This window comes from Molossus molossus, unplaced genomic scaffold (assembly GCF_014108415.1).
Source record: "Molossus molossus isolate mMolMol1 unplaced genomic scaffold, mMolMol1.p scaffold_m16_p_18, whole genome shotgun sequence".
In the NCBI taxonomy this organism is placed as follows: domain Eukaryota; kingdom Metazoa; phylum Chordata; class Mammalia; order Chiroptera; family Molossidae; genus Molossus; species Molossus molossus.
Window position 1 is genome coordinate 19,150,919 of NW_023425353.1, and position 25,242 is coordinate 19,176,160.

Genomic DNA, 25,242 nt, shown 5'->3' on the forward strand with positions numbered 1-25,242 from the left:
GAAGTGGTCTTTTGGTCAAGTTTATCATCTTTTACAGGGAATAGCAATATGCTTACAACCTGCGGGGTTCATGAAAGATAAAGAGAGTGCACACTTCGCGGTGGGCTCCAGTTCGTGTTTTCCTTTCTGATCCACGGTAAACAAGTTACTGTGTTTTATTCCTACCCACCCAACACCCAAGCCATAGGAGAAAAACATTGTTCCCAAATGTTTTCTTACTGCAGAGCCTTTGTGCATTGGTGATTGCTGTAATTTAACCTCCATAATAAAACAGAATCATCACTGGCTGACAATTTATAGCACGGTTTCAGAACTGTTTACTTCTTCCACTGGTGCTCCACAGTGATTACGATTTTCTGGTGTCTGCCCTTGGGGGGCACCCAAACAGCCCTGCACACAGCCAGCAGGCCAGACAAGTGCTCAATTAAGGCACTCAAAAGCTCTGAATGCAAGAGCCAGACTCCATCATAATGACCAGGACGGACTCCGCGGCTAGATCTACTCGCGTGGACAGTGAAATGAACTATAAAGCATTCCGAATGATTCAGCTGCCCACTGTAGGATCGTGCACCTTCCTGGTAGGTCATTTTGAAAATACTCACATGGAAGCCCGTGTGAGGTAATCACCTGCTGTAAGCAGGGAGCATGAAGAGGCTGCTGGAAATCAAGCCATTTGCCTGGCGGCTCAGGGCCAGGGGGGAAGAGCCCTGGGTCCTACTGCAGAACTTCCAGTGACAGAGCCATTTGCCTGGCGGCTGAGGGCCAGGCGGGAAGAGCCCTGGGTCCTACTGCAGAACTTCCAGTGACAGAGCCATTGGCCTGGCGGCTGAGGGCCAGGCGGGAAGAGCCCTGGGTCCTACTGCAGAACTTCCAGTGACAGAGCCATTGGCCTGGCGGCTGAGGGCCAGGGGGGAAGAGCCCTGGGTCCTACTGCAGAACTTCCAGTGACAGAGCCATTGGCCTGGCGGCTGAGGGCCAGGCGGGAAGAGCCCTGGGTCCTACTGCAGAACTTCCAGTGACAGAGCCATTTGCCTGGCGGCTCAGGGCCAGGGGGGAAGAGCCCTGGGTCCTACTGCAGAACTTCCAGTGACAGAGCCATTTGCCTGGCGGCTCAGGGCCAGGCGGGAAGAGCCCTGGGTCCTACTGCAGAACTTCCAGTGACAGAGCCATTTGCCTGGCGGCTCAGGGCCAGGCGGGAAGAGCCCTGGGTCCTACTGCAGAACTTCCAGTGACAGAGCCATTTGCCTGGCGGCTCAGGGCCAGGCGGGAAGAGCCCTGGGTCCTACTGCAGAACTTCCAATGACGAAGAAAGAAAGGAAGAGGAAGATGGTAAGACATGGGGCTTCAGAGGCACAACATCAAGTATATCAGGAGTGGCAAAAAGGCTGCCATCCGAAAGGTCCAACCTAATATTCCCAACAGGACCTTCAGCTACTGCAGGATGACTCCGTTTTCAGCTAATGTAGAGACAGCAGATCTCACACAGGGCAGGTAGACTGGGGTGTTAAAGGAGCACCTTTTTAAAGGAATCCTAAGCGCAAGTAAATGAGGGGCATGGGCTTTGGGGGAGACCAGGTTGTAACTGCTCTGCCATGCTTTCCCTCCACGACCCTGGACCTGCCTGTGTATGCATCTGTAACCAAAGGTGATAATGCTAGCTGCCCCATGAGGATGCTGGAGCCTCAGACACCTGCACACCACCATTACCACTGTCCTTTCCAGACTACCATCCAGTGTGCGGATCTATGTATGTAACTATACCCGCCACTCTCACAAAACGCTGTTATTCGTATCCAGCACACCATCATCACTGGGCCATAAAAGGCCCATCTCTTGACTTATATGTTCCCCTACAGCCCGGACCTCTACTCTTACTCCACATCCTCCATGGGCTCCCACGCAAACGAATTTGACAGACATCCTTAACTATGCATGTGTTTATGAAACATGCACATTAATTTCTATCGATGCCATTACACTATAAATCCAATTCTATTTCTTACGTGTTTTTTCACTCAAGATCAGTAAATTGTTCGTTGCTTCTCATAGTCACTTTCAGCACATTTGACCTGTCCTCTTCCCTAATGATGGGGTCCTAGAGAGTCTCCAGCCACCCCAAAACCATGCGGCAACAGGCCACCTCAGCTCATCTTTACTTACTGCATTTCTTTAAATCAGCTCACATAATTTATATATATTTGCTTTAGAGAGTAGTTATATTTGTTCTAATACAGATCAACTGCACATATAACTATTAAAATGGTCAGGCAGCTATGTCTGTGTGACCCTGGGTTTCCTCACCCCACTTCAGAGACCCTCGTGCTGTCCACACTCGACACCAGCTGTCCACACCAGACACTGGCTGAGAAGCTGGGGCTGAGAAGCTCTGGCTGTCCAGCTAGCGTCCCTTCTCCAAATGCTCTCTGTGATTTGCAGCTCTGCCTCCTCGGACCAGCAGGGCTGCCGGAGGGCTGAGGGACGCCTCGGACCACCACCCGCCGTGCCCTGGAGAAAACGCTGCAACGCCAGGCCCGCTCCACGTGCTCTCCTCCCACGAGGAGCTGCAGGTGGCCCGCTGTCCATCTCAAGGACCCTGCCTGGGGACAGTTCCTGAGGAAGGTGGCCTGTTGTAGAGAACATAGGCAGAGACTGTTTGGATGCCTCTGACGATCCGATACGGAGTCACTGTCAGCCATGACAGTTACGCCAAGTGCTGTGTCAAGACTGAGGTAATGGGGTGTAATGGAAACACCCCAAACCACAAGTCTGGACACTTGGATAAGGACTCCACCTCGACACCGATATGTGGGATCTCCACCCTGGTGAGCTATCAGAACTCAGAGCTCTGACCACCCGGCATTCGAGCTTGGCTGAACCACGGGTCACACTCAGAGCCTCCCGGACTTCCACGCCCCTGGACACATGCTGTTACTGTAGCCTCCTGGCCTGAGACCGACCCTGCAGATGCCACCAGTACCCGGGACTTCGAACCAGACCCTCGCTCTGCTGGCTTGTCACATAAGCTCCCCCTCTCTGTGTGTAACCTGTGTGTGACTCTATTGGCTGGCCGGGGAGTCTCCCTGGTCACCCTGGCACTGTGGACAGACACACGTGTGTGACTGTCGGGGACATTCCCTTGCTCACCACACCTGAGCAGCACCGGAGGCTTCCTTGCTGACGTGAGGCAGCACACATGGGAACTCTCCACAACCCACTGGTGACCGTCCCACGAACAAAACTCTTCTGGAATTCTGAGGAGGGAATGTGTCTTCTAAGTCCCCTCCCTGAAACAGCAGTGCTGGTCAAAGAATGACATTTTTTTTTTTTTATCCTCACCCGAGGACATTTTCCCACTTTTTGTTCAGGTAGAGTGGGAGGGAGAGAGAGGAACAGAGAGAGAGAGAGAAACATCGACGTGAAAGGGACACATCGAGTGGTTGCCACCCGCACAACCGACCAGGGCCGGGGACAAACTGCAACCGAGGCACGCGCCCTTAGCGGGAACCGAACCCGGGTCTCTCAGGACCACAGGCCGACGCTCTAACCACTGAGCCAAACCGGCCAGGGCCAAAGAATGACATTTTTTAAACTTCCTCAAATGGATCGCTAAGTGTCCCATCACACTCATGCTTTCTGTCTGATTCTACTAACAACTACAGATGAGAACAGCAGCCAGTCATGAGGTAGAAGCACTACGCGCCAGGCACTGCGCTGACACGCTCCACACTGACGTTCTCAATTGGCCCTCACAGATCCAAGAGGTGGGTGTTGTCAACCCCATTTTACAGATGAGGAAACTAAGGCTTGGGGAGCTTAAGTATATTGGGCAAGATTATTCAGCTACCAAACAACTGGGACAGGATTTGAACTCGGGGGTTCCTTACCAGAGCCAGAGCCCCTTTCCCACCATGCTGGCTGTATAACACACACATCTACATATGCAAATAAAAATAAACTACCATTTACAAAACATTCACCATGTCCCTGACACTGGGCTAATGCTATACCCATGTTTCTCACCTAATCCTCACATCCATTCTGAGTTGAGCTGTGTGAGGAAGAGACCTGGGTTTGTGGCCCTGGGTCTGATGGAACCAGCCTCAAATCCAGCCCCAACCCCAGCCCTACCTGTATCCTAAGAGTCGTGATGCCTATTGGATGTTACTATGTCCATTTCACAGATGGGAAAACTGAGGCTTAGAAAGGTTAAGATTTCTCACTCAGTAAATGATGGCTAAACCCAGGTGTCCAGAGCTCTGAAGCATAGGCAGATATACTACCTACCACAGAAGAAATAAACCAGTTTCCACAGAGCCAACCGATTAGCAAATCATCAACACTCTACATGTGGTGTAGGCCAAGGCCCTGTGCTCCCCTTCTGCAAGAGAAGGTGATCCCCAGGGCTAGCCTTCAATTCTGGGGCCACTGTGACACAGGGAGCATGCTTCCAGAAGCTGTTGCTAAAAGTAAGCAAAGCACGCGCTGTCTCCTTAAACTGCCTTCAGAGAGGTGACACCCAATGGGAGGCAAGCTTGGAGAACTAATGGGTGACTGTCCCTCTTGGGATAGCCCCAAGAAAGTGCCCCCAACCACTACTGCCTGAGTGGGTCAGACTCCCCACAATGGAGCCATCCAGACCTGACCCACCTGTTAGAAGGAGCTGACACTGAAAAGCAGGGCTGTCTCCCAGCACAACAGAGACCTCGCAGCCCCTCCCCCTGGGTGTGGCCTGGGGGCTCTGGGCTCTGGGCTCCTGGGGCTGCACAAAGCTCTGTTGTCTCATCCCCTAAGAGCACTCAGCTGGAGGAGGGACCCAGACAAAGGAGCCTAGGCTCACACTGCGATTGGGAGGAGCATCCTCACTGCCCAGCTTCCTAGAGATGACAAAATACTGTCTTGAGGGGAGGCATAGGTGAATAGAAATCAACATGCAGAGGAAGTGGGGACTATTGCACAACGGGAAAGGGAGCCAGTGGGGGAGCTGTGCAGACAGAGGCACACCGCCCCACAGCTCCCTGCAGCCTCAGCATGACACCAAACTCCAGTGAGCACTTACTGCCCTCCCAGCCAGGTGTTCCAGCTGCCGGGGGAACACGGGGAGCAGAACGGACCCAACTACTGCCCTGGTAGGTGTCATGGGAGGGAGGCATTCAAACAACTGCACAAATGCACCCCCTTTATCCCACTGCACCAGGCTCCTAGCTGCCCCCCTCACTTCCCAGACCTCACAATGGCCCCTCGTCTTGCTCTCTCCACTCCGACCCCACCCCCCACTCCATCCTTCCTTCAAGTCCTTCAGCTTGCCCCACTTTGGGCTCGCTCTCCAGCTGCAGACATGCTGTTGCTTCTGCCTGCAGCCCCTTTGCCGCTGGGTTCTGGGGTACGTCCGCACCAGTGCTCAGTTCCCCTGAGAGTGCCACCTGAGCAGCCAGGACCTCCTGTCTCAGGCCCCCCTTCTCCCCTAACTCCTGACTCAGTACCCGTCTCCTCCAACAGTCCATAAACTCCATGGGGGAGGGAGCCTGCTTTTCTCCCTGTGGCTGTCAATCCAGTTCCAACAATGCCAACCCGAGGCCCAGGCTGTCCATTCCACAGGACGCAGCTCACGGGCCACACAGCGGATAGGACAGGAAGGCAGCGGTGGCCAAGGACAGGCAGGGCAGGTGGTGAGCACCCGCACCCCCACAGGGGCCTGACCGGGGTGAAGGCGGCTTGGGCAGGAAGAGAAGACAAACAGATTGCACCCCTCCTCTAAAACACTTCGGTTCTCCCCCTTGAACTGGAAGGGATTCTCCAAAGATGAGAACTCCGTCCCATGCCCAATAGGCAGTAGTTCAAAGCACTGTTCAACCTGTGCAATTACCTGATGAAGTAACCAGGTAAATGAGAGAACTCGGACTTCATTTACAGGGACGGTGACCCCACTGGGAAGAGAATAACGCACACGTGTCCCACCAACACCTGTGATGAGAACAGAGGCCCCTGCGTGGGGAGGGTTTGGAAAGGGCCCAGCAGCCCTGGGGCATGAGTGTCGGAGGAGCCTCTCCAAGGGTTCGCTCAGGCCAGGGAAGTCACCCACTTCACTCAGCTCCTTTTCAAAGTGACGCCAATCAAGAGGCCATCCTAGGGCAGGATGGGAGCTGGCCACGAAAGAAGACTGGCCTGGACTGGAATCCCAACTCGAACATTTACCAACTGTGTGACCTTGGACAAGTCAGAAGCTGAAAACCTCGGTCTAAAAGTAGACTGAAGTACTCACCTGTGGGGGGTCCCCGAAGGAGGGGTGAGAGAATGCAGGGCTGGTCAGACTTAGCTGCACACTAGAACCTCCTGGACAGTTTTTAAAACTCCAGGGCCGGGTCATAGCCAGATCCCTGTGGAGGGGGCCAGGCATATGTAGCTTTAAGCTTCGAAGTAGTTCCACTGGGCAGCCAAGTTTGAGAACCAGTGAGCGAATCCCTTTCATCATGAATGGTGGTCCCCTGACCAGCAGCATCTTGGCTTCACCTGTGAGCCAACTGGAAACGCAGACTCTCAGACTCCTGAAATGGAATCTTCACTCTAACAAGATGCCTGAGCTATTCTGATGAACCGTATACTCTGAGAAGTGCTGAGACGGTACACCTCAAGGGCTTAGCCAGGCTTCTGGCCCCTGGCACCTCCTGTTGATGGGATCTTATTAAAAACCCGAGGAGAGGCTCTACAGCCGAAGGGTCGGGAGCAGATCGCCTGGCTTGGAATCTCAGATACCTAATACCAGTAAGAAGAAACTGGGCCTGAGACTTCACCTGTAACAAGAGTTAATAATTGGCAATAACTCTACCCACTTCAGAAGGGGGTTGAGTATTAAATGAGATAACATAAGAGGGCTTGAGACATACTTCTCAGAGGCAGGGCTACAGTGCAGTTCCGATGACAGCTATAATGATTCAGGATCTTCGGATGATAGTATTGGGTTAATTAAATGTCAGGGCTAAAAAATAGATCTCACCTTAAGTTTTGAAGATATTTTTAAACAAATGATGCTGGGACAATTAGTATCCACATGCAAAGAGAGAAGCTGGAACCTTACCTCACACCACATACAAAACTTAATTCAAAATGGATCAAAGACCTCAATGTAAGAGCTAGAACTATAAAACTCTTAGAAACAATGTAGGGACAGATCGTCATGACCTTGGAGTAGGCAATGATTTCTTAGATATGACACCAAGAGTACAGCAACAGAAAGGATAAACTGACTGAGTGGACTTGGTCATTAAGCAATATTGTGCTATATAGGATATGATCAAGAAAGTGAAAAGACAACCCACTGACCAGGAGAAAATATTTGTTAATCATCTATCTTATATAGCTCTAGTATCTAGAAAGCATAAATAATTCTTTAAACTCAACAATAAAAAAAACCACAAATAACACAATTTAAAAGTGGCCAAAGGATCTGAACAGGCATCTCTCCAAGGTAGATCTATAAATGACCCATAAGCACACGAAACTATGCTTAGTTAGCATTGTTAGTCATTAGGGAAATACAAGTCAAAACTGCAATGCGATACCACTTCACACTCACTAGGATGGCTATAATCGAAAGACAGACAATAACACGTGCTGACAAGGATTCGGAGAAGTCAGAACTCTCACACTTGCTGGTGGGAATGTAAAAGTGTACTGTCACTTTTAAAACAGTCTGGCAGCTCCTCAAAAGCTTAAACACAGAATTACCACATGACCTTGCACTTCCATCCCTACATATACCCACACAAAAACCTGTACACAAGTGGTCATAGCAACATTAGCTTTATAAAAACTGGAACCAGCCCAAATGACTATCAACTGATGAATAAACAAAATGTGGTATATTGATACAATGAAATATTATTTGAGCATAACAAAGAATGAAGTATTGATACATGTAACAGTAAAGATATACTTTAAAAACATTATGCTGCCCTGGCTGGCGTGGCTCAGTTGGTTGGAGCATTGTCCCATATATCAAAAGGGGTGGGTCTGATTCCGGATCAGGGCACATACCCAAGTTTCTGGTTAGATCTTTGGTGGGGGCATGATCTCTCCTCTCTCTCTCTCTCTCTCTCTCTCTCTCTCTCACCCCCCCTCCCTCCCTCTCCCTCTCTCTCTCCCTCTCTCTCCCCCTTCTTTAATCCCTTCCCTCCTTCCACTCTCTAAACTCAATTTTTTTTAAAAAAAAAGAAAATAAAACATTATGCTTACTCATCCACTGATGAGCACTTGGGCTGTTTCCTGATCTTGGCTATTGTAAATAATGCTACTATGAGCATAGGGGTGCATACATTCTTTTTGTTTGGTGTTTCAGGATTCTTAAAATACAGTCCCAGAACTGGGATCACGGATCAAACAGCAGTTCCATTTTTAAATTTTTTGAGGACACTCCGCACTGTTTTTCACAGTGGCCGCACCAGTCTGCATTTTCACCAGTGCACGAGGGTTCCCTTTTCTCCACACCTTCCCAACACCTGTTTGTTGATTTACTGATGGTGGCCATTCTGGCAGGTGTGAGGTGATATCTCATTGTAGTTTGCATTTGCATCTCTCTGATGATTAGTGATGTTGAGCATTTTTTCATATGTCTATTAGCCAACTGAATGTCCTCTTCGGAGAGGTGTCTATTTAATTCCTTTGCCCTTTTTGTTGTTGTTGTTAATCCTCACCAAAGGATATTTTCTTATTGATCTTTTTAGATAGAGTGGGAAGGAAGGAGAGAGGGAGAGAGAAAGAAACATTGATGTGAGAGAGACACACAGTTGCCTCCTGCATAATCTCGACTGGGCCAGGAATAGAACATGCAACCCAGGTATGTGCCCTTGACCAGGAATCAAGCTCCCCACTCTTTGGTCCTTGGGCTGATGCTCTAATCACTGAGCCAAACTGGCCAGGGCCTTTGCCCATTTTTTATTTTATTTTATTTTTTCAATTTTTTTTCTTTATTAATTTTAGAGAGAGAGTAAGGAAGAGGGAGAGATAGAAACATTGATTAGAGAGAACATCAATTGGCTGCCTCCTGCATGACCCCCACTGAGGATTGGGCCCACAACCTGGGCATGTGCCCTGACTGGGAATCGAACCGGCAACATTTTGGTGCAGAGTTGATGCTCAACCACGGAGCCACACTGAATGGGCCCTTTGCCTATTTTTTTTTTTTTTTTATCTTCACCCGAGGATATTTTTCCTTTTTTTTCAGATAGAGTGGGAGGGGAAGAGAGAGAGAGAGAGAAACATCTACGTGAAAGGACACATCGAGTGGCTGCCACCCACACGACCAACCAGGGCCAAGGACAAACTGCAACCAAAGTACTCGCCCTTAGCGGGAACTGAACCCAGGTCTCTTTGGACCGCAGGCCAACACTCTAACCACTGAGAAAACTAGCCAGGGCCCTTTGTCCATTTTTTAATTGGATTGTTTGTCTTCCTGGTGTTGAGTTGTATAAATTCTTTATATATTTTAGAAATTAACCCCTTATCAGATGTATCATTGGCAAATATGTTCTCCTATGCTTTTCATTTTGGTGATGGTTTCTTTTGCTGTGCAGAAGCTTTTTATTTCAATATAGTCCCCTTGGTGGGGTGGGGTTGGAGGTGGGCAAAGGTGGTGTCAACAATAAAAATATCTAGGGAAAAAAAACCACTATGCTTGGTGTAAGAAATAACTCACAAAAGACCACACATACACTGTGTGGTTCCATTTACACGAAACGTCCAGAACAGGTAAATCTTTGGAAACAGAGTAGCATAGGGTTTGCCTAATCTCCTTGGACAAGGGAAGTTCTGGAGGGAATGGGAAGTGGCCAACGGGCACAGGATGTTCTCCCTGGGTTGGTGAAAGTCTTCTGCAGTTGACTGGAGTGATGGCGGCCGGACTCTGTGAATAAGCTAAAGAACACTGAACTGCACACTTTAAGTGAGTGAATTGTATCGCATGTGAGTTACAGGGAACTAAAACTGTTAAAAAATTGCAAAGGTAAGTGGGTGCTGTGTTTTCAGGGTCAGGCCGAAGACTCCATAGCTGTGTTTTAAATGAGAAGGACTCAGTTATTAAGACAACTTCCACACATGACAAACATCAGAGAGGAGATGTGAGAATCTAATTTAAAATCATCGACTATGCAAATGTGAAATTTCGAAATATGTAAATGCACCACACTGTGATAAAAAGGAAGGATATACGAGGCTAATTTCTTCCTGTTAATTCTGCTAAAATAACCCTTTTATTGTCCTGTTCCTGCCATGGTGAGCTTTTGATGTTGTTGTTGATGAAGGCTTAATGCTCCTTTTTCCTGAACGAAGTTTGATGAATTATTTTTTCTGTAAGGTGCCTGCAGAGAGAGATAAGTGCCACATATTCAAATGTAGCCACTTTGAGCATTTTTCATCCCCTGCTCCTCGTGAGAGATATTGTCTCAGTCATCATTCAACAGGAAGGTATGTCAGGGCGGGGGCGGGGGGTTGCAAAGAGGGTACCACTGTGAGTTTTGCTTCCCGATTCTGTGAATGAGATCCGATTGGCAATTATTTACATAGATCAGGTCTTCTTGGAGATGGAAAAAATACCCGTAAGTCCTGTTTCTTTTGTTGTCTAAGAGCCTAAAACAAGGGCTAAAATTTTTAAATGTTAAAGGTGAAATCTCAGAAACAGTCCCATGTGGTGGTTCTCAGAAAGAGACAGAGACCCCCCCACACCACCCTTTCTCATCTTGAGTCCTCTGAATGACCTCTCTCGCCGCCCCACCCCCAGCCAAGAACGGTTTGAATCCAGCTTCACAAGGCTGCAATGCTTAAATGAGATAATATATGTAGCACATAGCACAGTGTCCTGGAAAGTGAGAAGCACTCACTAATGTGATGAGGGTGCCCATAATGGCAATGACCCCAGCTTACTTTCTGCAGAGTGAATTATAAGAGCTGTGAGGATCCTGCCTGTAGCTTTCAAACTTCAAACATTCAGACCCTCTGCTGAAGTTTGAAAGAGGCTGTAGCCCGGACCTGACTAGTCCAGGGGTCGCAAACGCAAGCTTTTGGGGCCAGAGGGGCAACATAAATGACTGGGGAACGGCACAGAAATCAGCAAACTGGGCGGGTCACGCTGACCTGGCTACGCCTCCCAATTTTTCAAGCTTCAAATCCGGATATTTTTATATCACTTCATATTTTTATCTGTGATTTCGTTTCCTCAAAGGCCGCACAGGCCCAGCGAAGCCCGTCCGTGTCCAGGGCTGGCCTGGGGGCCACAGGCTTCCAGCTGTGACACAGGTCACAGGTCCTCGCTGACCTCCCCAGGTGCACTGGAGCAAGTTCTGTGAGTGTGGGCGGCCACACTCCACTCGGCGCTCCCGCCGGCCACGGGAGAGGGCTGGCACGCCCAGGGTAAGCCACCTCCACCATGCCCGGCCTCACCTCAGACTTCCTGAGGAGACCCGCCCTGCTCCCAGACCCTGGCCCCAGGGACTGCAGCATGAGAGTCCAGCACACTGAGGGAGGGGTGCTCGGAGCAGGAGGGGGAGTCCTCAGGGAGGCAGTCTGCCCGGTTCCACACACCTCGCAACAGAGGCCTCCAGTAACTGGCCAAACAGCTGCCGGCAGGTGCAGCCCTTGCAAACCTGGCCATGCCTAGGGCTGCTACTGTGGCCCTTTGCAGCTGGCACTGCTGCTCACCTTGCGGTGGAAGTGCTGAGACCAGGTCCTTCGCCCAGCCTTGAATCCTTGCAGACCCTGCTTGAGACTAGGTCCTTCGCCCAGCCTGACATCCTTACAGACCCTGCTTGAGACCAGGTCCTTCACGCAGCTTGACATCCTTGCAGACACCTGCCTGAGACCAGGTCCTTCGCCCAGCCTGACATCCTTGCAGACACCTGCCTGAGACCAGGTCCTTCGCCCAGCCTGACATCCTTGCAGACACCTGCCTGAGACCAGGTCCTTCGCCCAGCCTGACATCCTTGCAGACACCTGCCTGAGACCAGGTCCTTCATCCAGCCTGACATCCTTGCAGACACCTGCCTGAGACCAGGTCCTCCGCCCAGCCTGGAATCCTTACAGAGACACCTGCCTGAGACCAGGTCCTCTGCCCAGCCTGACATCCTTACAGACCCTGCCTGAGACCAGATCCTTCGCCCAGCCTGACATCCTTACAGACCCTGCCTGAGACCAGGTCCTTCGCCCAGCCTGACATCCTTGCAGACCCTGCCTGAGACCAGGTCCTTCACCCAGCCTGACATCCTTACAGACCCTGCCTGAGACCAGGTCCTTCGCCCAGCCTGACATCCTTACAGACCCTGCCTGAGACCAGGTCCTTCACGCAGCCTGACATCCTTGCAGACCCTGCCTGAGACCAGGTCCTTCGCCCAGCCTGACATCCTTACAGACCCTGCCTGAGACCAGGTCCTTCACGCAGCCTGACATCCTTGCAGACCCTGCCTGAGACCAGGTCCTTCGCCCAGCCTGCCATCCTTACAGACCCTGCCTGAGACCAGGTCCTTCGCCCAGCCTGACATCCTTACAGACCCTGCCTGAGACCAGGTCCTTCGCCCAGCCTGGCATCCTTACAGACCCTGCCTGAGACCAGGTCCTTCGCCCAGCCTGCCATCCTTACAGACCCTGCCTGAGACCAGTCCTTCGCCCAGCCTGGCATCCTTACAGACCCTGCCTGAGACCAGGTCCTTCGCCCAGCCTGGCATCCTTACAGACACTGCCTGAGACCAGGTCCTCTGCCCAGCCTGGCATCCTTGCAGACCCTGCCTGAGACCAGGTCCTTCGCCCAGCCTGCCATCCTTACAGACCCTGCCTGAGACCAGGTCCTTCGCCCAGCCTGACATCCTTGCAGACCCTGCCTGAGACCAGGTCCTTCGCCCAGCCTGACATCCTTACAGACCCTGCCTGAGACCAGGTCCTCTGCCCAGCCTGGCATCCTTACAGACACTGCCTGAGACCAGGTCCTTCGCCCAGCCTGGAATCCTTACAGACACCTTCCTGAGAAAAGAAGGTTCCTCCTTACGGTTGGGTGTTGGGATATTTATAAGCAACTCCCTGTGGTGACCAAAATAAGGGTACCATCTGATGTCCCCCCCCCTGCTCCTAGGGACCCCTGGAGAAACTCCTCTCCACAAAGCCCAGCAAACACCGCGGAGATGCTAGAGGGTCACTGGGTGCACAGTGAGGGAGGTTTCCCAAGTGCATTCCCACGGATATGATTTTCCTCCCCAGCCAACATGCAAAAATTCAATTAAAAAACACACAAGAAAAAAAGAGTCCGCATCAGCCCCTGATGATACAAAGCATTGTGAGAATCTGTTCAAGCAGCCGTGCAGCTCAGACAGGCAACCGACCCTGTCCAGGCCGATCTTTAACAAAGGCTCTGATTACTGGAGAGGGCTGCTGTCCCTCCCCCGAGACGCCAATGGATTCCTAACTACCCTGTCATTTCCCTTCATCACCTCACGTAGAAAACGTAAATAACTTCCCTGAGCTTGCAGGTACGAAACTGAGCAAAGACCAAAAACAGACGACTCATGCCACCAACACATCCTCGGTGAAACATACTGACTACGCATTCAGAATATTTCTGAAAACCTTTCATTTGTTGCCAGTAATTTATACAATTATAGTCCGTGGTCTTTCGTTATGGTTATTGTTATTATTATTATTATTATGGCTTCATTCTGTCATTTGGATCTATCAACGGTGACACTGCAGTGATTTACCATGAGGTCCTCCCACCCATAAACCTGTTAAGATGTCCTTCATCTCGCCCGAGTATAAATTCAGTGGTGTTACTTTCTACCGGGTCTGGTGTGTGGCAATAACCAGCCCCTTGTTACAACACTGCTGTGCTGAGCTGCCCCCCGTGTGCCCCCTCCTGCCCCTTGGGTTCAGGCAGTGTCCTGCGTATCACCACCAGCAGAGGACACCTGCTCTGCCAGTTCCAGTGCTGAGGCCTCAGAGAGCCTCAGGGTGGGCCCCGCCTCTGCCTGGGCTCCGGTTGGGGCGGAACTGTTACCTGGGCTAAAGGCGGGGACCCGCACTGCAGTTTCATACAGGGCGTCCTGGCCCCGCGCCTCTTCTCCAGCCTGCCTGGTCCACTCAGTCCTCACCAGAGCAATCGGAAATCCCTGAAAATGGGTTTTTTAAATGCAAAAGAAAAACAGGCCGTGAAAATGGCAAATGTGATTTTAAATGACATTTTACTTTGGATGCAAAAGCAATTTTTTTCTTTTTCTTTATCACTGTCCAGCATAAACCAAATCCAAATTTCACTTGTGAGGCAGAGGACAAATGGGTCGTTTACTTGGGAACCGTGGGCAGGGACGGCACAGAAACACAGGAAATGCCTGGGGCCTTACCCAGCCCCGTGTCCTAGTGACCAGATAGTCTCCCAAACACAGGCGCTACCCCGTGACATCATCATTACCAGTGTGACACATTCATTCATGGACGCTCATTGAGCGTACAACCTGGGTCCTGGGGACATAAGAGGAAACATGACTGTCATGGTCCCTGCCCTCCTGACACCGGGGTTCTAGGGCAGGGTCTGGCAAGCTGCAAGTCAACACTAAGATCAACAGAGTAAAGACAATGTCTTTCAAAACCTGTCTGAAGGGAGTGAGCCAGATGTTGCGATGGGTAGTGCTGGCGGGGAGGGGAAGGGCTCTAGGTGAGAGCCCCCACCAGCCACGCTACAGCTGGACCAGCACTGAGCCAGTAGCATCTACTGTTCTCAGCATCGCTCCAAAATTCTCCTTCATGACATCACTCACATGGATGGGAAGCCTCTTGAACCTGCTCATAGCACCGGTTTGTTCCATTTCCTGGGAGTAGAAGGCTGCCTGTGTTTACCATGCCGCATGAAGAGAAACACCTGCCAGCCTGGGGGCACACACCCTAGCTCTAGCGTCCAGCTCGCCCTTGCTTATGACCAAAAGCTCAGTCAGCCGCAGAGGACACCGGGGACCTTGCGCTCCTGCGCTGTCTTGGCCCGCAGCACTGCCTTCCTCCTCCCTCCCCCGTCCAGCAATCAGGTCTTCGTTACCACTTCCAACCAAACAGGAAGGAGTGGGGAGGGAAGGAACCAAAAAGGAAGGAAGGAAGATGTGCTTCCCTCTATGGGAATTGTTAACCTTTTACTTCCTGTCTGAGCAGCTGGCCTGAAGTCTGCCCATTTCAGCTGCTCCATTCACCTAGTTCCAGGAGCAGGGCCAACGGGGGTGGGGGTGCAGGACTGAGCTGAACCCACGGGGTGGCAGGCACACGTCTCATTTACATGGAACAGACAGGAAAGGGTCTAGAAAGCCCAAGAGCCCCAGTTTCTCTGCAAGTAAGTGGGACTCCTTTCCTTCCCCGTTCATCATCCAGGAATTCTCTGGTCAAGGGAAGAGGTGTAACCCAGCATCACTGACTTCTGGGGATCCTGACTCCAGGATGAAGGTCTGTGAGTCCGTCAACGCAGGTTACGGAGTGTTAGGTTCAGACCCTGTGACGGGGCTAGAGTGGGGACAAGGAAGAGAAATAGAATAGTACAGATGGTGGGAAAGGGTACTAACAGGTGGCTTATTAAAAGGAGAAGGAAGATGGGGGCGGAGAGGAAGAAGAAATGTCCAATGAACCTATAAAAATGGTCCACTTTCCTACATGATCCCCTAAGAAGAAGTGACCCAGTGACTCAGGCCCTCAGTTTGGTGGCTCGACCATGAGCCAATTGGGAATAGGGTCTGTTCCAGTGAGGAGAGCTGATCAGCTCAAACTTTCCTGGACTAGTGGCTTCCTTCTCTAGTACGGGGTCTAAGACCCAAGGTGTGGGGCCACTGGTGTTCCCAGACAACTCCAAACAGCCAGCACCCCAAATCCAGGCAGCCTGGTGCTGGTCAGTGTGCCCACAGCCCCGCGCTCACTGGCTGTGCTCATGATATGCTCCAGGAAGAGGGCAGGGTGTCCAATTGCATCCAGGCCTGTGCCCGGCTCCCACACATTCGTGGGATGATCGGCGGGGGGCACTGGGCCTTGTCCCCGTTGTGGCACCGATGTGCATGCTCTGTGACACTGTGATTCACCTCTCACCCTGGTAGAGGGCAAGTGAAGAGCCAGGAAAGACCCATCATGACACAGGAAGTACTTAAAGAAACAAAGTAAAATGAGATGCTACGTTTTGCCATAAGATGGACAAAGAGTAACAACGGTTCAGTGCCGGAGTGGGTAGTGAGGAAACAGTAGGTCTCCAGCCACACAGGCGGGGGCGCAAGCGGGTGGATGCTGGCTGGCGGACAAGCTGGCCAGGGACCGAAAGCCTGGATTTTACTCCTAGAAACACATCCTAATAACTGCATCAAAGAAATGGACAAACGTGTCTCTGTAGGAGAGTTCATCATATTATTGCTTATACTAGTGACACACTGTAATGACATCAATGTTCACCAAGAGATTATAGCTTGATTGGGAAGTCCAGAGAGAAGGCTATTATACAGTCATGCAAAAAAAAAACAAAAAACAGAAATACATATTCACTGACATGGAATGATGTCCATAGCATGTGAAATTTAAAAAACAAAAGCAAGCTGGTTGGTTACAAGGAAGTATAATCCAATGTTCCAGAGGTTGATATTAACACACACATATGTATCTACACAGGCACAAACAGAACAAAATCTGAGAGAATGGACATTAAAATATATACCAGCAAAAGGTACTGAAAGGTGTACCTTTTAATACTTCTTGGTGTTGTTATCTCTACTTTCTCCTTTTTCGTTTTTTCACGTTGCTTTTCTTTTACAATAACCATGTATTGTATCATCAGTAAGAACAAAATGAAAAGACGTAAGAAAACAAACATGGGGTGAGGTGAGTTGCATAGAAAACCCCAAACGAAGTCTTCCCTATGGGTCTGAAAATGGAAAGCTTTTCCTTAAATATTCGGGAATGGGGCAAGAACGATCCAGGAAGTTGGGAAAGGTTTGGCACAGAGGCTTTACCCCAAAGAAGAACTCTTTCTACAGGTCAACATCCCAGAACAGCAGGACCCCTAGGACACAGTTCACCAAGCCAGGCCGACTTCCAGTGGGCGCGGCTGGGGGAGGGGAGGGGCCTGAGGACACACAGTGGCCAGCGGCTCTGCCTTCCTCCCTTAGCGGGAGCTCCTGTCCCTCGGAGGCTGAGCTGCTCACTGCCAGTGTGGGAGGGGCGGCGAGGCTCCAAAGTATATTAGCGGAAACCCCAACCCCATCTGGGGCAACTCCACGAAGACCAGGCGGTTCCGTGTGGTCTTACCCTCAACCATTACCCAAGAATGGTTCGCTGACCTCATCAGAATTGGTGAGTCCAGACTGCTGCTATTTTTTTTTTTTCCTGGTTTGAGGTTTCTGCTCTAAATTATCTTACATATATGTATGGAATTTTACAATCCTGTTTGCAGAAAGAGAGAGAGAGGAGGAGAGAGGGAAAAAAAGCAAATGGGCCACAAGACACAGCAACATAAAAAATAACCGTCTTTTCCTTCCTCACTCGTGACTTAAAACATTTTTTTTTTCCAGAAACAAATGGACTCCTCTTTAAAGGAGCACGTTTTGAAATTCTGAGATGAGCTCAGACATGAACGCAAGGCCGATTGTTTAAGTTCTATCCAGCCACCTTTGCTAAGGGTCTTGGAGCAGTGTTTGGTATCTTCAACTGCTCAGACCTCTGCAGCTCATTTTGAACTTAATATTGAAAAAGCCCTTATGATCTAAGAGTCATTTTACATGGGGAGATCAGGTCTGTCTTAAGAACCTTAACTTAATTTATAAATTTATACACAAAGTGGTTTATTTCATTTCCAACTTAATGGGTGTCCTTTTGAAAGTGCGCCACGCCAAGGATTTTCACCTGGCCTGCGGGTATCGATAGTTTTTAAACCAGAAGTGTCCAGAGAGTCCTGTAGACATCAATCCCTTCCATCGCATATATTTTTGGCACAGAGCACGCTTTCCTTGGGTGCACCCCGATTTCCATGCCTCAGCGTATGTATATTTACATAAAACACAAAGATGTGTTTTATAGTACTACATGTGTAGACACACACCCATCAAAAAACAGCTAGAGAAAGGCGCTTTCATAGTACCCTCTAGCTTTTTGGAAGACTGGCGTACATCTCTTCTGCAGGGGGAGGAAATATCCATCTTTCGGGGAAGGTAAACGTTTATTAAATGCAAATGCTGGTATTCGTTACCCAGGACAAACGTCTTGCTGCGTGTGGAATTTCTCGATAAAAAGCCTTCAAGTCCCAGGTTCCTCCAGATAAACCCCTATCGGTGAACTGATGCGCGAAAGCACTGAAATTGAATTACTGTACAACAGCAATTACTTCCGCAGTACAGCTGTAATGGGAAGCAGCTCTGCGGCGCACGGCAGGTGGCTGTAGGAAGGGGGGACTCCACCCGTGATCTAGTCTCTCTCAGCTTTTCCCAAGGAGCACGCATGTTTATTTTTAAGCAAAACACTCTTTTTTCGAGTCCTGGATTTATCATGTTATCAATGTAAATCAAAAAATAAGTGGAACAGGGTTACGTTTATTTACAGGTGACAAGCTTCGGAGCCTCCCTTTGCGAGTGTAGCTACAACGTGCTTTGCACGTCTCCTCGCTCTCCCCACGGAAGTTTGTTCCTTTAGATGCTTTAACCCTTCGGGGGCAGAAATGAATTTGCACAGCTAATAAAACACTTAATGTTTTGGCTGATACCATTCCGTAATCCTGTCCCCCTCTGTGAAACGTGTTTACGTGTCTGGAGGCCCGAACTCTGTGGAGCCCAAGAGTGAAAGCCCAGTGGTCAGCGCTTGCCAGAGAAGCCGGGAGCACCTGGAACCAAGAGCAAGGGAAGCTGGAATCGGGCCCGAATCAGGTGAGGGAGGCAGCGTCCGCTGCAGAGCTGCTCCAATAATCCAGGGCAATGCTGCTCTGGAGAATCCCAGTGTAATTTATAGATCCTCCAGTGTCCTTCCTTTTGTCCTTTCCTGGTCTGGCTACCCTTTGCGGGCTGAGCCGCTCCTCTGGAGCACATGAGCCGTGTTGAAACCTCAAGATCATTACTTCCCCTGACAGTGCTGGGACCTGTTTGGAGAGTACGGCCCTATAATTAGAGATGCCCACAGTCACTCAGCCTCTTTCTACAGTCTCCTACGGCACACTTCGCTGTGCCTGCTCCGCGTCCCTGGAGCTCAGACGATCCTCCTGTGTGTGACGGTCTGTGCGGGTCCAAGTGGAGGCTCGGATTTTAAAGACAAAGGACAGGCAGGGCAGCGTGTCCACACAGCCAAGGCCACAGAACACGCATCCTGCGCCTTCTCCCTCCTCTCGAATCAGGGAAGAGAATGTGTCACCATTAGCAAGACAGAAGAAAGGGGAGCTGTGTCAAACGTGCCTCCCGTCCATATTTCACAAGAGCTCTGACCTGTGACAAGTGGAGCATTTCCAGGTGTCCTTTAGGAGTGGCCCAACGGGAGTCGTCAGCAGGCAGAGGACAGAGGAACAGCGTCCTCCACGTTCGGTGTGGGAAAGAACTCCCTTGAAATGTTAAGGAGCTGAAAGCAAATTGATTCCATTTCTCATCCATTCATAGGATCTAAAACCTGACAAATGGCTCGGCAACATTCACTGAGCGCTTGGTGGCATGAATATGTTTGAACAAAGAAGCCGGGAGACACTGCTGTGGGCACGGTCATTATCCACGCGCGCCAGGAGCAGCAGCCCTGCACCGAGCCCCATCGGGCTCCGAGTGAAAACCTCCTCCCTCAAGCCTCCAAGTGCCTTCAGGAACATGATTTAAACCCCCGATGGCACTGAAACGCTAGAAAATACTCGTTAAGAAATGCTACCAGAATGATGGCACCATTATGTTAATGGCAATTATTAAAGCTAAGGTTATCTGTAATTTGCTGGCCTGGGAAAAAAAAAGTTACATATAGTCCATTACCAAGCCGATGACAGAGGTTATGTAACGCGCGGGCCACTCTCGGTTTCACACTTACTTCACACCCCGGCGGGGAGAAAATGGGACTCTCTGTGATAGGATAATTGCATAGTGGAGAGTAATTCAAATAGGGGACGAGTATGATAAAATCACTCGGATCCAACTAATCACTGGGAAAGTGACGGGTAAAATAATGAAATCAATCCAGAAGAGCCAGGAAGGATCAACACGGTCGCGGGACCGGGAGACGGTGGCCTGTTGGAGGACAGCAACACAGTGCGTAGCTCCCCTTTCCCAGTTCTCACTATGGCTCACAGACGAAAGGTGAGGATGCAGTTCTCCAGCTAGCGCCTGTCTCATAAATATTTTCTAGACATCAATGGCAATGGGAACAATTCGTGTTGTGGGTAAGCCAGTATTTTCTCACACATGCTCCTGAGTCCTCCCGGCCACCCACCATGGATAAGCACTTGGTCGCTGGCAGAAAACACGCGGGAGGAGCCAGAACCTCCGACCTGGACTCAGATTGCTGAGGGTGGGGATGGGGCTCGGACACGGAATATCGAGGTGTGGTGCCTCGCGGTGGTGGCGCGAATTCTGACTCTGTCTTTTCCGGGGCCATGGGAGAAGAGGGTCGCTGCTCCGAGAGTGGCCTGGGGGAGGAAGGGCCCCGATGCCCTGGGGTGTCTGCGAGGGCCATGCTGCAGACAGTGACTCCCCTGCAAATCCACAGGCACGTTGGATTGGAGGTCCCTGCTCTCCAAAGGCTCACAAATCCCACAGGCAAATAGCCACCGTTCCTATTCAAGAAGTGAGGTCTCATCCTGGTGTGAAAAATCGTCATGCCCTCTGCTCCCCGGGCGGCGACATACACCACCATCCAGGGGGCCTCTCCGTGGCCACCTCACCTCCTGCCATCAGAGCTGCACGGCTGACAGCAGGACCAGGCTCGTCTCAATGGGAAACTGTCTCCAGACCCAGCCCCAACTTAACAAACGAGCCCTCCTTCCTGCGCTAAGACTGGGAGGGGAGAGCCTCCATCACCAGACTGGGTAACTTCGATTTTATGGCATCCAGTGTGCTCACTGAGGGCCTTGTACATCTATTTTAAAATACATGAAATACATGTTTCAGAGAACCCTGGATGCCTTCATTCTGGGTACCAAGCAGGGCAACTTTCCTTTTTCCTTTCAAAGGAACCACACTAATCATATCAGTCTCTTTTTTTTTTTTTTCAATTTTACTAATTTAAAGGAAATGGTTTCAAAATGTGGTTCCTTCCTGCCATCGCCCAAGGGCTCCCTGAAGCTTCAAGACTCACTATTACATGTGCACACCTGGAAGGTCCGTGAACCAGCGGTAACAGCAAACATATACTGGAAGTGTACTGTTTGCAGGTACATTGGTACACACGACACAGACACACACAGAAGCACTGCGATTCTACCGCAGGTGGCCTGGGCAGAGGAGGTCACCCAGCCAAGCCTGTTTGCTCATCTCCAAAACAATGATGGTGACAGCATCTCACTCCAGGGTGGGTGCAAGAATAAAATGAGAGGACACATGTCCAGCGCTGAGCACAGGGCCTGGTGCACAGTGAACTCGATGAACGTAAGCGTGGATTAGTAAGTCATGGATTCCTACCTTCTCCAGCTAAGTAAGGAAAAGAGGTCTCCTGGGTTTCTTAGCTTTTTCTCACCAGCCTCACACCAGGGGGCAGAGCTGAGACTCGCCCGTGGCTGACACATGGGCCCCTACCTCTGAGCAGCAGGATACGGGCTCTGACGCTGGCTGGGCCTCCTCCTTTTTTTTTTCCTTTTCTTTTCTTTGTTTGTTTTGGTATGTGCCCCTAACAGGACCCAAACCCAGGACTCTCTGGTCTGCAGGCCGACGCTCTAACCGCTGAGCCAAACCGGCCAGGGCTGGGCCTCCTTCTTAGGGTGGAATGTGGCACAAGCCCCCGAGTTCCACACACCAGCGCATCCTCTTCTGACAAGGAAGAGGCAGAACCTAAGGATATTTATGTCTCTTTCTACTCTAAAATTGTGTGATTCACAAGGAAATGCAAGTTTAAACAATTCGCATTTCCCTTTCTCAGCTCCACAATGTTGCTAGTAGTATTTAAAACAGAATAAAACATTTTCCTTGCTTTCATACGAGTTCAGGAGCAGGAGCCCTCACACACCACTCCTGCAGGAAGGGCTGTGAACAGGCACACGCCCGCCTGGACAGAAATGCTTTCGAGAGCATAGGAGCCTTGAAGACTGGTTCACAGCCTCTGAGCTGTCTTTCGTGGCCAGCGATTCATCTTAAGGAACGTGTTACACTGCAAGATGCGGAGGACATGGAAGGATGAAGAATGTGGACTCTGGGGTCTCAAGTGCCTGTAGCCCACCTCTCACTTCCCACGTGACCCTGGAAAGCAACTTAACTCTGCCTCTCAGTCTCATCTTTTGCAAATCAGAGAGGGAACTCTGCACATTGCAATTCTCTCCCGTAATCCTGTGCCAATATGGCATTCACGTAGGTTACAGCAACATTCATATGTCCTAAAGCCAGGATGAAGGATGTCTTGTTTAGCTGGCTATGAGGAACGAACTCGGAAACCACCTTGGAAATCCAAAATGATGTATCTGTGCCCTGTAGTTCCATTCACCCTGCTGATAATATGAAATTCCAGAAGCTCTTAGCAGTCAAGACAAACATTATAATTACAGTGATAACCCAACAGTGATAAAGAGAACGTCTGACTTCATCTGGATTCGTGCGCTCCGTTGAGGTTTCCGATTCCACGTTTTGGCACGCAGGACTTACATTTTTTATAATTGCTCAGTTGAACCAAAATGTACCTTTGAATGATTTTTTATCATTAGGAAAGGCATCACCCAGTCCTAAGCCATCCTCTTTGGCTGTATAATTAGTGCCACCTTTGAGGAAACAAAATTATGAAGTGAAAACCTGAACCGTGGCCGGAGAGGGCAATCCTGCCCCCGTAACGACTCTTCCTGGCTAACCAGGCTCCAGGAAAGAGAGTTTGCATAACGTGGAGCCCACTTTAAGAGTTGGGTTCATCAGCGCCAGCTCCCTGAAGCTGTGACTTCGACGATCAAGAGCCCAACCCGAGGCACTTACCCGTACCGCCTCAGCCTTCTTGTGAAACATCTCCTCCATGTTCTTCGCCAGCTTCTTCACCAGCTGCAGGCCATCGATCTCTTCGATGGCGACGTCTTTCTCGTACTCTTTGTATTTCTGCAGGGAGAGAGGAAAGGAATAAAGGCACAGGAAACGCCACGCCCATGGTGCCCCCGCCCCGTTACCTACGCGGAGTAAGTAAAAGTGAAGTGACGGGGTGACTGTCTCTGTTGGATTTAGGGAGGTCGGTCTGTACTTCATAATGATCGAACCAACTAGAGAGAAAAGTAAAAACTGGCTCTGACTTGCCCAGATACTTAACAAGCACCCAGGAAAGGGATAAACCGTAAAGCCAATAAACTCTCTATCATTCATCCTCTTTGGTTCCTGAAATCAACACTCCTCTTCCGATTCGCCCCGGAGGACTGCCCCGGATTCACTAGCTGCCCTGCAGCCAGCACCACTGGAAACGGACTCTTCCAGATGTGTCATAAAATAAAAAGGAAGACCTTCAACTTTTGTGTTTTATTTTTCCTTGAACATCACTAACATCACTTAATTTTTCATGGCCAAACACTGAGGACCTAGGGAAAAATACTTTCAAGGCTATGACTCTAATGTATAACTATAGCAGGAGCCAGCAAACCTAAACCTTGGGCCAAATCCAATTCATCACCTATTTTTATAAATAAAGTTTTATTGCGTCCAGCCAGTGTGGCTCAGTAGTTGAGTGTTAACCCATGCCCCAAGAAGTCACCAGTTTGATTCCCAGTCAGGGCACATGCCCAGGCTGTGAGCCCAATCCCCAGTGGGGGGCATGCAGGAGGCGGCCAGTCGATGTTCTCTCTCATCCATATTTCTATCTATCTCTCCTTCTCTCTCTAAAAAGTCAATAAAGGAAAAAAAAAATTTTAAATAAAGTTTCATTGGGAAAAAACCGTACCCATTTATTTACATATTTGATCAAGTTAAGTAATCACAACAGAGACCAGAGGGCTCACAAAATCTAAAATAGTTACTTTGCCCAGCTGGTGTGGCTCAGTGGTTGAGCGTCGATCCATGCACCAAGAGGTCACCAGTTAGATTCCCAGTTAGGACACATGCCCAGGTTCTGAGCCCGATCCCCCATGGGGGGCATGCAGGAGGTGGCCAATCGATGATCTCTCATCAATGTTTCCATCTCTCCCTACTTCTCCCTTTCTCTCTCTCTAAAATCAATAAAGAAAAAAATTTTTTTTTTTTTTTTTTGGTACGTGCCCCTAGCAGGAACCGAAACTGGGACTCTCTGGTCTGCAGGACAACGTTCCAATTCCCGGTTGGCCAGGGCAAAAATTTTTTTTAATAAAATAAAATAGTTACTCTCCAATCTCTTACAGAAAAAGCACATCAACTCCTGAACTGGGGTAAGAAATAAAGAAAGGACCAAGCAGAGCATCTTATAAAGATGGACTTCAGTGATTCAATTCAATTACAGAGGACTTCATATGTACCCTCGAGGAGCTCAAAGAAAGAGCAAGTAGAATAGAGTACAAAACCCATAAAAACAATACTTTATATAAGATTTCTTAACCTGTTACTCTGTTCATAAGGGACTGATTTGATCCACAGTTCATCCAAATTCTCAAAAACAGTTTTTCATTTAAAACCCATCATATTCCTTGGTAATTAATTTATCTGTTTGACCCAGAATTTCCCAGAGTGGTCCAAGAACACCTTTGGAGCCCCTGAGGTCCTTTCAGGGCTCCATGCAGTCCCCCCTTTTCTCCAACAGCATATCTATGTAAAGCCGGATTTTCTTAACAGATTTTTAACAAATCACAGTGGACTGAACACAGAAGCAGATATGAGAATCATCTGTCTCCTCTTACATCAAAAATTAAAGAGATTTGCACAAATTAAAACAAAATGCCAATCCTCTAAATCTTTTTTTTTTTTTAGAAAATAGATTTATTTTTCATAAAATATGTTATTTATGTTAATATATAAGGCATCTTTAAGTTGGAATTAATTTTTAAATATCTTTTTCTTTTTTATCCTCACCCAAGGACATTTTCCCACTTTTTGTTCAGATAGAGCGGGAGGGAAAGAGAGAGGAAGAGACAGAAACATCGACGTGAAAGGGACACATCGAGTGGCTGCCACCCACATGACCCAA

At 49.5% G+C, this 25,242-nt stretch overlaps 1 protein-coding gene across 2 annotated transcripts in view; it reads right to left on the reverse strand.

Moving 5' to 3' along the window:
• The window catches only part of CACNA2D3 (calcium voltage-gated channel auxiliary subunit alpha2delta 3), an 874,937-nt gene that overhangs the window by 662,500 nt on the left and 187,195 nt on the right, over window positions 1–25,242 (reverse strand). For both annotated transcript variants that reach the window (XM_036266884.1, XM_036266885.1), the window contains exon 3: window positions 23,088–23,204. In XM_036266884.1, coding sequence (XP_036122777.1) covers window positions 23,088–23,204 — 117 coding nt within the window. The remainder of the gene's footprint in view (window positions 1–23,087; window positions 23,205–25,242) is intronic.